This window comes from Salmo salar, chromosome ssa10 (genome assembly GCF_905237065.1).
Source record: "Salmo salar chromosome ssa10, Ssal_v3.1, whole genome shotgun sequence".
Classification (NCBI taxonomy): Eukaryota; Metazoa; Chordata; class Actinopteri; order Salmoniformes; family Salmonidae; genus Salmo; species Salmo salar.
Window position 1 is genome coordinate 55,781,632 of NC_059451.1, and position 13,782 is coordinate 55,795,413.

The window sequence follows — 13,782 nt, forward strand, 5'->3', positions numbered from 1 at the left end:
AGGAACCAACTTGAAACTTCTACCATTTGGGACTATCGTTTTGTCTGTTTCAGTCTGAAAGCTTTCCTTTACCACTTCCTATGCAACTAACTTTAACTTTACCTGGACCAGTACCGATGGAGGAGAGATGGGGAGGGAGGACGAGGGAGAGACCGTCTGTCGTGGGAACCCCTGTGAGTCATACACTAGCCCCGTCTGAACCTCAGGACCTGGGGGTGACTGGAGAGAGAGAGCACTCTGAAGAGATGCCCAGGTGAGTAAGTGAGACTGAGACAGAGAGAGAGAGAGCGCTCTGAAGAGATTCCCAGGTGAGAGAGAGAGTGAAAGGCAGAAAGAGAGACAGACAGACAGACAGACAGACAGACAGACAGACAGACAGACAGACAGACAGACAGACAGACAGACAGACAGACAGACAGACAGACAGACAGACAGACAGACAGACAGACAGACAGACAGACAGACAGACAGACAGACTGTAGGGGGTTAAGTTATCAAGGCTATGAGACACTAGAGCGCAGTGTTGCACACGTATTGCAGAAATTGTTCTTTCACTGCTAAGTTGTAAACTGACTATTTAGTGCTAACTAGACAAGGTTGGTCCCCTCAGGCTCTACTTGTCTGTCTCTGTAAAAGCTTCGGCCATCATTTGTTCTCTTCCAGATACACAGAACTGATTGATGGAAGGAGGAGGATAACAGCTAAGTTCACTAGCCTGCCCAGAAAGGTCATCAGACACCGTACTAGTAAGTAGTATCATAACCCCCATATATCACAATTCAAAACAGCATCTTTAACAGTCAGCATGATGGTGTGTGCCCTGACCAAAGTAATAATTTTGTACGTGCCAATATATCTCGCTCAATACCTCCTTAAAAACAGTTCATATTCTTGCCTTGCAGAGCCTGAGCCTCCTATTCAGTTACAGAGGATGGAGGAGACAACTAATCAAATCGGCCTTGCACTAGAGAGGAAGGAGGAAGAGGAGGGGCCCGGTAGGTTCTCTACAGCAGGGTTCTGTCTGTAGGGTTCTGGTCAAATGTAGTGTACAATAAAGAGCATAGGGGTGTCATTTGGGACATATGCAACCTCAGTGAAACCTGAGCTGCTGGTTTGTCTGCTGGCCTCTCTCTGCTTGGGGTCCTGACAACAGTATGCTGTGTTTCAGAGTCGTCCCGGGACTGCCAGAGCCTGCCTTGCCTGAACGGGGGTACGTGTGAGAAGGGGAGCGACTCATACATCTGCAATTGCGCTTCTGGGTTCAAGGGCAGGCAGTGTGATCTGTGTAAGTTTATGTCTCCCTCCCCACCCCACCCACCACTTTCTCTTCAATGCATTTCCTGCCCCAAACACCCTCAGTCAGACTCATTCCTTTCCTAAAACCATCAATCACCTCTCTCCTCTCAGACGAAATCCCTTTCTTTCTGTCCTCACTCTCTCTCCCTTCCTCTCTGTCCTCTCTCTCTCTCTCTCTCTCTCACTACCTCCCTCCCTATCTCTCTGTCCTCTCCCCCCTCCCTCCCTATATTTCTGTCCTCTATCTCTCTGTCCTCTCTCAATTCAATTTAAATGTCAATGTAAGGGCTTTATTGGCATGGGAAACAAATGTTAACATTGCCAAAGCAAGTGAGGTAGATAATATACAAAAGTGAAATAAACAATCAAAATGTACAGTAAACATTACACTCACAGAAGTTCCAAAAGAATAAAGACATTACAAATGTCATATTATGTATATATACAGTGTTGTAATGATGTGCAAATAGTTAAAGTACAAAAGGGAAAATAAATATTTACAATGGTGTTTGTTCTTCACTGGTTGCCCTTTTCTTGTGGCAACAGGTCACAAATCTTGCTGCTGTGATGGCACACTGTGCTATTTCACCCAGTAGATATGGGAGTTTATCAAAATTGGGTTTGTTTTCGAATTCTTTGTGGATCTGTGTAATCTGAGGGAAATATGTGTCTCTAATATGGTCATACATTTGGCAGGAGGTTAGGAAGTGCAGCTCAGTTTCCACCTCATTTTGTGGGCAGTGTGCACATAGCCTGTCTTCTCTTGAGAGCCAGGTCTGCCTATGGAGGCCTTTCTCAATAGCAAGGATATGATCACTGAGTCTGTACATAGTCAAAGCTTTCTATAAGTTTGGGTCAGTCACAGTGGTCAGGTATTCTGCCACTGTATACTTTCTGTTTAGGGCCAAACAGCATTCTTTCTAGTTTTTTTTGTTAATTCTTTCCAATGTGTCAAGTAATAATCTTTTTGTTTTCTCATGATTTGGTTGGGTCTAATTGTGTTGCTGTCCTGGGGCTCTGTGGGGTGTGTTTGTGTTTGTGAACAGAGCCCCAGGACCAGCTTGCTTAGGGGACTCTTCTCCAGGTTCATCTCTCTGTAGGTGATGGCTTTGTTATGGAATGTTTGGGAATCGCTTCCTTTTAGGTGGTTGTAGAATTTAACGTCTCTTTTCTGGATTTTGATAATTAGTGGGTATCGGCCTAATTCTGCTCTGCATGCATTATTTGGTGTTTTACGTTGTACACGGAGGAATATTTTTGTAGAATTCTGCATGCAGTCTCAATTAGAGGTCGACCGATTAATCGGAATGGCCGATTAATTAGGGACGATTTCAAGTTTTCATAACAATCGGTAATCGGTATTTTTGGCCACCGATTTGCCGATTTATTATTTTTTATTTGTATTTTTTTACACCTTTATTTAACTAGGCAAGTCAGATTAAGAACACATTCTTATTTTCAATGACGGCCTAGGAACGGGGGTTAACTACCTTGTTCAGGGGGGATTCGGGGATTCGTTTTTGCAACCTTCCGGTTACTAGTCCAACGCTCTAACCACCTGCCTTACATTGCACACATTGCATGGCTGGCTGACTACCTGTTACGCGAGGGCAGCAAGAAGCCAAGGTAAGTTGCTAGCTAGCATTAAACTTATCTTATAAAAAACTATCAATCTTAAAATAATCACTAGTTAACTACACATGGTTGATGATATTACTGGTTTATCTAACGTGTCCTGCGTTGCATATAATCAATGCGGTGCCTGTTAATTTATCATTGAATCATAGCCTACTTCGCCAAGCGGGTGTTGATTTAACAAGCGCATTTGCGAAAAAAGCACTGTCGTTGCACCAATGTACCTAACCATAAACATCAATGCCTTTCTTTAAAATCAATAAACAAGTATATATTTTTAAACCTGCATATTTAGTTAATATTGCCTGCTAACATGAAATTGTGTCACATCTCTAGCGTTGATTGCACACAGAGTCTGGGTATATGCAACAGTTTGGGCCGCCTAGCTCGTTGTGAACTAATTTGCCAGAATTTTACGTAATTATGACATAACATTGAAGGTTGGGCAATGTAATAGGAATATTTAGACTTAGGGATGCCACCCGTTAGATAAAATACGGAACGGTTCCGTATTTCACTGACAGGAAAAATGTTTTGTTTTCGAGATGATAGTTTCCGGATTCGACCATATTAATGACCTAAGGCTCGTATTTCTGTGTGTTACTATGTTATAATTAAGTCTATGATTTGATAGAGCAGTCTGACTGAGCGATGGTAGGCACCAGCAGGCTCGTAAGCATTCATTCAAAACAGCACTTTCCTGCGTTTTGCCAGCAGCCCTTCGCAATGCATTGCGCTGTTTATGACTTCAAGCCTGTCAACTCCCAAGATTAGGCTGGTGTAACCGATATGAAATGGTTAGCTAGTTAGCGGGTGCGCGCTAATAGCGTTTCAAACGTCACTCGCTCTGAGACTTGGAGTAGTTTTTCCCCTTGCTCTGCATGGGTAACGCTGCTTTGAGGGTGGCTGTTGTCGATGTGTTCCTGGTTTGAGCCCAGGTAGGAGCGAGGAGAGGGATGGAAGCTATACTGTTACACTGGCAATACTAAAGTGCCTATAAGAACATCCAATAGTCAAAGGTATATGAAATACAAATCGTATAGAGAGAAATAGTCCTATAATTCCTATAATAACCACAACCTAAAACTTCTTACCTGGGAATATTGAAGACTCATGTTAAAAGGAACCACCAGCTTTCAAATGTTCTCATGTTCTGAGCAAGGAACTTAAACGTTAGCTTTCTTACATGGCCCAAAATGCCATTTTACTTTCTTCTCCAACACTTTGTTTTTGCATTATTTAAACCAAATTGAACATGTTTCATTATTTATTTGAGGCTAAATTGATTTTATTGATGTATTATATTAAGTTAAAATAAGTGTTCATTCAGTATTGTTGTAATTGTCATTATTACAAATAAAAAAGAAAAAGAAATCGGCCGATTAATTGGTATCGGCTTTGGTCCTCCAATAATCGGTATCGATGTTGAAAAACCATAATCGGTCGACCTCTAGTCTCAATTTGGTGTTTGTCCCATTTCGTGAATTCTTGGTTGGTGAGCGGACCCCAGACCTCACACCCATAATGTGTTCTATAACTGATTCAAGTATTTTTTGCCAGATCCTAATTGTTATGTCCCCCAACACCACTTTCCGTCATTTGTAAAGCAGACTCTCATGCCAAATGGAGTCAAAAGCTTTTTTGAAGTCAACAAAGACTTTGGCTTTGTTTTGGTTTGTTTATTTGTCAGTTAGGGTGTGCAGGATGAATACGTGGTCTGTCATACGGTAATTTGGTAAAAAGCCAATTTGACATTTGCTCAGTACATTGTTTTCTCTGAGGAAATTAACTAGTCGCTGTTAATGATGATGCAGAGGACTTTCCCAAGGTTGCTGTTGACACATATCCCACGGTAGTTATTGGGGTCAGATTTCTCTCCACTTTTGTGGTTAGGGGTGATCAGTCCTTGGTTCTAAATATTGGGGAAGATGCCAGAGCTGAGGATGTTGTTAAAGAGTTTAAGTATCGCCAATTGAAATTTGTGGTCTGTATATTTTATCATTTCATTGAGGATACCATCAACACCACAGGCCTTTTTGGGTTGGAGGGTTTGTATTTTGTCCTGTAGTTCATTCAATGTAATTGGAGAATCCAGTGGGTTCTGGTAGTCTTTAATAGTTGATTCAAAGATTTGTATTTGATCGTGTATATGTTTTTTGCTCTTTGTTCTTTGTTAAAGAGCCAAAAAGATTGGAGAAGTGGTTTATCCATACATCTCTGTTTTGGATAGATAACTCTTCATGTTGTTGTTTGTTTAGTGTTTTCCAATTTTCCCAGAAGTGGTTAAAGTCTATGGATTCTTCAATTACATTGAGCTGATTTCTGACGTGCTGTTCCTTCTTTTTCCGTAGTGTATTTCTGTTTTGTTTTAGTGATACGCCATAGTGAAGGCGTATGCTCAGGTTTTCTGGGTCTCAATGTTTTTGGTTGGATAGGTTTCTCAATTTCTTTCTTAGGTTTTTGCATTCTTCATCAAACCATTTGTCATTGTTGTTAATTTTCTTCGGTAATCTGAGTGAATTTTTTTAGATTTGATAGGAAAGCTAGAGGTCAAATATACTGTTTTGGTTTTCTACTGCCAAGTTTACACCTTCAATACTACAGTGGAACGTTTTGTCCAGGAAGTTGTCTAAAAGGGATTGAATTTGTTGTTGCCTAATTGTTTTTACGGTAGGTTTCCACACTACTTTCCTTCCACCTATAGCATTTCTTAATATTATTCAGTTCCTTTGGCGTTGATACTCATGATTGAGTATTGCTCTGTTCAATACCTTCCTCTCTGCCTCCCTCCTTCCTCTCTGCCTTCCTCCTTCCATACCTTCCTCTCCCCCTTCCTCCGCCCTCTCTCCTCAGTCCCTCATCTCACATTTAACAGCCTTGTAACTGTTGCTTCCTCTAGCCCAAAGATTCTCCGTGTCTTAATACCTTTCTCTCTGTTTATCCTTGTCCTGCCGCAACCCCGACTGCAGTCTGCCAACGATTGCCCCACCCGTGTACCCGCCTTTACTCTGAAACAAAGAGCATGCCCGTCTGGGTGGGTGAAGTCTGCCATTACATGTGAGTGTCAAACAGCGGACAACAGTGATATCCTGCATGTTTGTACCTGTCAGGACGGATGTCACCCTCAATCTCGGTATACTGAAGCCTTTACAGATGCATATAGTATATACTGTGTAATAGTAGTATCAGTAGTAGTAGACTAGTAGTAGTAGTAGTAGTAGTAGTAGTAGTAGTAGTACCATCATCAGTCGTTGTAGTAGTAGTAGTAGTAGAAGTGGAAGTAGTTGCAACAGTAGTAGTAGCAGTAGTAGTAGTAGTGTTACCTGTGAGTGTCAACCATTTAGGAGTACACCACATCAGTCATTGGCTTCATCAATAAGTGCATCGATGACATCATCCCCACAGTGACCGTACGTACATACCCCATCCAGAAGCCATGGATTACAGGCAACATCCGCACTGAGCTAAAGGCAAGAGCTGCCGCTTTCAAGGAGCGGGACTCTAACCCGGAAGCTTATAAGAAATCCTGCTATGCCCTCCGACGAACCATCAAACAGGCAAAGCATCAATACAGGACTAAGATCGAATCGTACTACACCGGCTCTGACACTCGTCGGATGTGGCAGGGCTTGCAAACCATTACAGACTACAAAGGGAAGCACAGCTGAGAGCTGCCCAGTGACAAGAGCCTATCAGATGAGCTAAACTACTTCTATGCTCGCTTCGAGGCAAATAACACTGAAACATGCATGAGAGCACCGGCTGTGCCGGATGACTGTGCGATCACTCTCTCTGCTGCCGATGTGAGTAAGACCTTTAAACAGGTCAACATTCACAAGGCCGCTGGGCCAGACGTATTACTAGGACGTGTACTGAGAGTATGCGCTGACCAGCATATACCCAGACTCTGTCAGCAAGTGTCTTCACTGACATTTTCAATCTCTCCCTGTCTGAGTCTGTAATACCAACATGTTTCAAGCAGACCACCATAATGCCTGTGCCCAAGAACACTAAGGTAACCTGCCTAAATGACTACCGACCCGTAACGCTCACTTCTGTAGCCATGAAGTGCTTTGAAAGGCTGGTCATGGCTCACATCAACAGCATCCTCCCGGATACCCTAGTCCCACTCCAATTTGCATACTGCACCAACAGATCCACAAATGATGCAATCTCTATTGCACTCCACACTGCCCTTTCCCATCTGGACAAAAGGAACACCTATGTGAGAATGCTATTCATTGACTACAGCTCAGTGTTTAACACCATAGTGCCCTCAAAGCTCATCACTAAGCTAAGGACCCTGGGACTGACCACCTTCCTCTGCAACTGGATCCTGGACTTCCTGACTGGCTGCCCCCAGGTGGTGAGGGTAGGTAGCAACACATCCGCCACACTGATCCTCAACACTGGGGCCCCTCAGGGCTGCGTGCTCAGCCCCCTCCTGTACTCCCTGTTCACCCATGACTGCATGGCCAAGCACGACTCCAACACCATCATTAAGTTTGCCGATGACACAACAGTGGTAGGCCTGATCACCCGACAACGACGAGTACAGGGAGGCCAGTTGACCCCCTCCACTTTGTACCATCCCCCAACCTACCTCCCCCCACCCAGGCCCTGTGTGAAGGGGTGGTAAAATTCTAAGAGGAGAATCTCCTGCCACATGGCCCATAGAGAGACACAGGAAATTCTTTCAACTCACAGAATTGGGGAACCGAATGACATTTATGTTCTGGAGAAGGTATAAAAGATTGGTAAAGAATCCAGCTACGAACTGGTCCGCTTGGTACAATTTTGTGATGCTCAGAAGAGACAATATAGCCATATTACCATAAAACTGTTTATATAATAGCCTCAGCTATGGGACTTGCATCCAAATGGTGGTATAAAATGTATTAATAAGGATAAAGCTATTTGTAATACGTTGAGATGCCATGTACTGATGTTAATGTGATAGAATGTATTTCTGTTCAAAAGCTTAGATCAGTCATCGGCACGCCCCCCAGGGACATGGACAGGACAAGGCGTCATGTGACAAGCCTGTTCTATGTTCACTTATAAAACCCCACCTAGAAGTTATTTCTTTAGACCAGCTTACCTCAGAAGAGAGAGGCAGACCAGCTTACCTCAGAAGAGAGAGCAAAGGTTTGACCCCCAATTCCTCTACTGAAAGTTAACTATACCACATGGTTCAACTTTTAGACTAACGAGACCGACAGAATAAGAACAAGTGTTTGACATTAATTATTAGTCTGCAGCTAAGTAAATTATATCATTGAACGCGAAGACCAACGAAACATCCATTCTATAACGACATTAATGAATGTCGCTTTGAAAGATCCATTCTAACCGGTAGAGAGAGAACAAGACAAAACTCTCCAACAGAACAGAACTCTCCAACAAGGATCCCGACGACACACTGAGCGTAAATATATATTGATTGCAATTGTTCCCGAATGAGTGAGCGTTCATGTGCAAAGGATTAGCATATCAATTGTTAATATTAATGAACTCTGTGTGCCTCCTCAGATGCCCTTTATGACCCTTTGTTTAACAAGACACCAGCCATGCCTGTTTAGCCCACTAGGGCACATTACTCTACCAATTCTTTGTGACGATAACTACTGTTTGTATGCTTTCTGTGAATTACTTAGTTTAGTAAATAAATTATTTTAAGACAATTGATGTATGGATGACTTTAGTAAAGGCTGGATTCGTGCAGATACAACAATTTACGACGTTTGGAATGAGACTGGACGCGAGGTAAAATACACCATTTAAACCAGAAGATAATCGGCCTATACTATACTATAATATAATATATAATGTTATAATATAGGAAAGTTATATTAGAAAAATTATAACTTTGTAATCTGAATATTTTCCTTGGTTCCCCGATCTCCTAGTTAATTACAATTAAACGATTAATCAGTTTAATCGCGTGATAATAATTACAGGGAGTTAATTGATAAACATGTCTTCAGTTTAATGGTACCCCAAAGACACGACACAGCCTATAGGGAGGAGATCAGAGACCTGACCGTGTGGTGCCAGGACAACAACCTCTCCCTCAACGTGATCAAGACAAAGGAGATTATTGTGGACTACAGGAAAAGGAGGACCGAGCACGCCCTCATTCTCATCGACGGGGTTGTAGTGGAGCAGGTTGAGAGCTTCAAGTTCCTTGGTGTCCACATCACCAACAAACTAACATGGTCCAATAGTCGTGAAGAGGGTACGACCAAACGTATTCCCCCTTAGGAGATTGAAAAGATGTGGTATGGGTCCTCAGATCCTCAAAAGGTTTTACAGCTGCATCATCGAGAGCATCCTGACGGGTTACATCACTGCCAGGTATGGCAACTGCTCGGCCTCCGACCGCAAGGCGCTACAAAGGGTTGTGCGTACGGCCCAGTACATCACTGGGGCCAAGCTTCCTGCCATCCAGGACCTCTATACCCCCCCCCCATTTTACACTGCTGCTCCTCTCTGTTATTATCTACGCATAGTTACTTTAATAACTCTACCTACATGTACATATTACCTCAATTACCTCGACACCGGTGCCCCCGCACATTGACTCTGTACCGGTACCCCCTGTATATAGCCTCCACATTGACTCTGTACCGGTACCCCCTGTATATAGCCTCCACATTGACTCTGTACCGGTACCCCCTGTATATAGCCTCCACATTGACTCTGTACCGGTACCCCCTGTATATAGTCTCCACATTGACTCTGTACCGGTACCCCCTGTATATAGCCTCCACATTGACTCTGTACCGGTACCCCCTGTATATAGCCTCCACATTGACTCTATACCGGTACCCCTGTATATAGCCTCCACATTGACTCTGTACCGGTACCCCCTGTATATAGCCTCCACATTGACTCTGTACAGGTACCCCCTGTATATAGCCTCCACATTTACTCTGTACCGGTACCCCTGTATATAGCCTCCACATTGACTCTGTACCGGTACCCCTGTATATAGCCTCCACATTGACTCTGTACCGGTACCCCCTGTATATAGCCTCCACATTGACTCTGTACCGGTACCCCTGTATATAGCCTCCACATTGACTCTGTACCGGTACCCCCCTGTATATAGCCTCCACATTGACTCTGTACCGGTACCCCCCTGTATATAGCCTTCACATTTAGTCTGTACCGATACCCCTGTATATAGCCTCCACATTGACTCTGTACCGGTACCCCCTGTATATAGCCTCCACATTGACTCTGTACCGGTACCCCTGTATATAGTCTCCACATTGACTCTGTACCGGTACCCCCTGTATATAGCCTCCACATTGACTCTGTACCGGTACCCCCTGTATATAGCCTTCACATTTAGTCTGTACCGATACCCCTGTATATAGCCTCCACATTGACTCTTTACCGGTACCCCCTGTACATAGCCTCCACATTGACTCTGTACCGGTACCCCCTGTATATAGCCTCCACATTGACTCTATACCGTAACACCCTGTATATAGCCTCCACATTGACTCTGTACCGGTACCCCCTGTATATAGCCTCCACATTGACTCTGTACCGGTACCCCTGTATATAGTCTCCACATTGACTCTGTACCGGTACCCCCTGTATATAGCCTCCACATTGACTCTGTACCGGTACCCCCTGTATATAGCCTTCACATTTAGTCTGTACCGATACCCCTGTATATAGCCTCCACATTGACTCTTTACCGGTACCCCCTGTACATAGCCTCCACATTGACTCTGTACCGGTACCCCCTGTATATAGCCTCCACATTGACTCTATACCGTAACACCCTGTATATAGCCTCCACATTGACTCTATACTGTAACACCCTGTATATAGCCTCCACATTGACTCTGTACCGGTACCCCCTGTATATAGCCTCCACATTGACTCTATACCGTAATAACCTGTATATAGTCTCCACATTGACTCTGTACCGTAATACCCTGTATATAGCCTCCACATTGACTCTATACCGTAATAACCTGTATATAGTCTCCACATTGACTCTATACTGTAATACCCTGTATATTGCCTCCACATTGACTCTATACCGTAATACCCTGTATATAGCCTCCACATTGACTCTATACCGTAATACCCTGTATATAGCCCCGCTATTGTTATTTACTGCTGCTCTATAATTTTTTGTTATTCTTATCTCTTACTTTTTTTTAGGGGCGGGGGGGTTCTTAAAACGGCATTGTTGGTTAAGGGCTTGTAAGTAAGCAGTTCATTGTAAGGTCTACCTACACCTGTTGTATTCAGTGCATGTGACTAATACAAGTTAATTTGATTTGTACTCCCCAGGTATAAAAGGACGTACAAAGTGCAGCAGGATGTTTGCTATCGAGAGATCTGTGAACCACCGTTGCCCAAGAAAAGTCCCAGTGAGTTACAACAGTAGAATAGAGGATGTTACTGTACTGAAGGAAGTCATTCAAATATAATAACATTCGTCTTGTTTTCTCTGTTTCAGACAGAAGAACCAACAGCCAATAATAATGGTTGGTTTTCTATGATACAAATCAAATGTAATTTGTCACATGCGCTCCATACAACAGGTGTAGATCTTACAGTGAAATGCTGACTGACGAGGCCTTAACCAACAGGTGTAGACCTCACAGTGAAGTTTTTACTGACTTACAAGCTTTTTCCTCAATGATGCGGAGTTAAAATAAGAAAATAAAAACATGAGAAATAAAGCACACTTAGATGACCCATGTTGTAGGATGACCCATGTTGTTGGATGACCCATGTTGTAGGATGACCCATGTTGTTGGATGACCCATGTTGTAGGATGACCCATGTTGTAGGATGACCCATGTTGTTGGATGACCCATGTTGTAGGATGACCCATGTTGTAGGATGACCCATGTTGTTGGATGACCCATGTTGTTGGATGACCCATGTTGTAGGATGACCCATGTTGTTGGATGACCCATGTTGTAGGATGACCCATGTTGTTGGATGACCCATGTTGTTGGATGACCCATGTTGTAGGATGACCCATGTTGTAGGATGACCCATGTTGTTGGATGACCCCTGTTGCATAGAGATTGGCCTGTTGGATGACCCATGTTGCGCAGAGATTGGCCTGTTGGATGACCCATGTTGCCCAGAGATTGGCCTGTTGGATGACCCCTGTTGTCCAGAGATTGGCCTGTTGGATGACCCCTGTTGCCCAGAGATTGGCCTGTTGGATGACCCCAGAGATTGGCCTGTTGGATGACCCCTGTTGCCCAGAGATTGGCCTGTTGGATGACCCCAGAGATTGGCCTGTTGGATGACCCCTGTTGCATAGAGATTGGCCTGTTGGATGACCCCTGTTGCCCAGAGATTGGCCTGTTGGATGACCCCTGTTGTCCAGAGATTGGCCTGTTGGATGACCCCTGTTGCCCAGAGATTGGCCTGTTGGATGACCCCTGTTGCCCAGAGATTGGCCTGTTGGATGACCCCTGTTGCCCAGAGATTGGCCTGTTGGATGACCCCTGTTGCCCAGAGATTGGCCTGTTGGATGACCCCTGTTGCCCAGAGATTGGCCTGTTGGATGACCCCTGTTGCCCAGAGATTGGCCTGTTGGATGACCCCTGTTGCCCAGAGATTGGCCTGTTGGATGACCCATGTTGAGTAAAGACGATCAAGCAAACAACTGGAACAATGAGAATTGGCCACTCATCAATAATTAAATGTACTAGAAACAGTCCAGACCAGTGTAAAATCCAAACATGATTACATACCTCATCACTTCCATGTTATCAGTTCAGTCTCTCAGCTCAGGAAAATGTGTATAGTAGGACTGTCTGTTTTATCACAAGCAAACGCTGTCTAAAATATGGATTGATTGCTTTACCATAGTCTTACAATGCCCCCTCCCAAAGATTCAACCGTTTTCCCTCAGTGGCAAAACAACAACAATCACTACTGGAAAATAAGTGTCTGTTTTTATGGTTCTAGACTCTAAAACCAACGTCACTACTAGCTATCATGTAAATAGTGTTTATAGGCTGTTTTCTAGGTTAATATTTTAATAATAAAAAAAAATGTTAAAATGTACTTTTGTGGCATTTAAAAAAAATGTAATCTGTATGTACAATTTCTTTGTGCGTGAATGTCTAAAATGTACAGTTGTTTTTATGTGAAACAAAGCAGACTTGATAATTGGAAAGGGTAGGGCGTCTATTTGGAGATTGCAACCACCACGAGGTGTCTATATTGTATCAATCTGATCATATTTTGGATAGTCTCTGATTGATTTAAGTTATAGTCTAATTAAGCCAAATTGGTCTGTTTTGAATTAAGGAAACAGGTTAAACAGATCTGTTTAGGCCAAACAACATCTTAACCACACACCTGTAATGTAGTTAGAACACATTATGCTGTTCGATATAACTTGTTTTATGTCTCCTTTTACAAAGTAGACTTTGTAAATTACCATTCATCTCCTCTTGCACGCTCGAAAGCTTCCATTCAAGTTCTCCCTGAAATTTGAAGACGTGTGTTTCCCAGACCATGCATCTTGTCATCATTGTGCACACACTGCTGATGAATAAGCCATAGAGCTAGATAGAGGATCTTTGTATCTGTGCCATTATAGCAAACGTGACAGCACAGGCAGCGCCATTGAGGCTATCTTCTTCACAATTGGCTGATCCCTCCTAATGACCCGGTTGGACATCACTTCGACTGGATTTAACCGGTGAGAAATGGCTCGCTAGTTAGCAGTGTGCACTAGTAGTGTTTCAATCTTTGACGTCACTCTCTCTGAGACCTTGAAGTCGTTGGTTCCCTTTAAGGACCGCGGCTTTTGTGGAGCGATAGATAATGACACTTTGTGGG

At 43.4% G+C, this 13,782-nt stretch overlaps 1 protein-coding gene across 1 annotated transcript in view; it reads left to right on the forward strand.

Annotated features, from left to right (window-relative positions):
* Positions 1-12,999, forward strand: part of LOC106594307 (sushi, nidogen and EGF-like domain-containing protein 1) — a 243,836-nt gene extending 230,837 nt beyond the window's left edge. The window contains exons 28-35 of the mRNA XM_045687965.1: positions 112-253; positions 664-746; positions 903-995; positions 1,169-1,285; positions 5,901-5,988; positions 11,254-11,333; positions 11,423-11,450; positions 12,000-12,999. Coding sequence (XP_045543921.1) covers positions 112-253; positions 664-746; positions 903-995; positions 1,169-1,285; positions 5,901-5,988; positions 11,254-11,333; positions 11,423-11,445 — 626 coding nt within the window. The 3' untranslated portion in view covers positions 11,446-11,450; positions 12,000-12,999. The remainder of the gene's footprint in view (positions 1-111; positions 254-663; positions 747-902; positions 996-1,168; positions 1,286-5,900; positions 5,989-11,253; positions 11,334-11,422; positions 11,451-11,999) is intronic.
* The last annotated feature ends 783 nt before the right edge of the window (positions 13,000-13,782 follow it).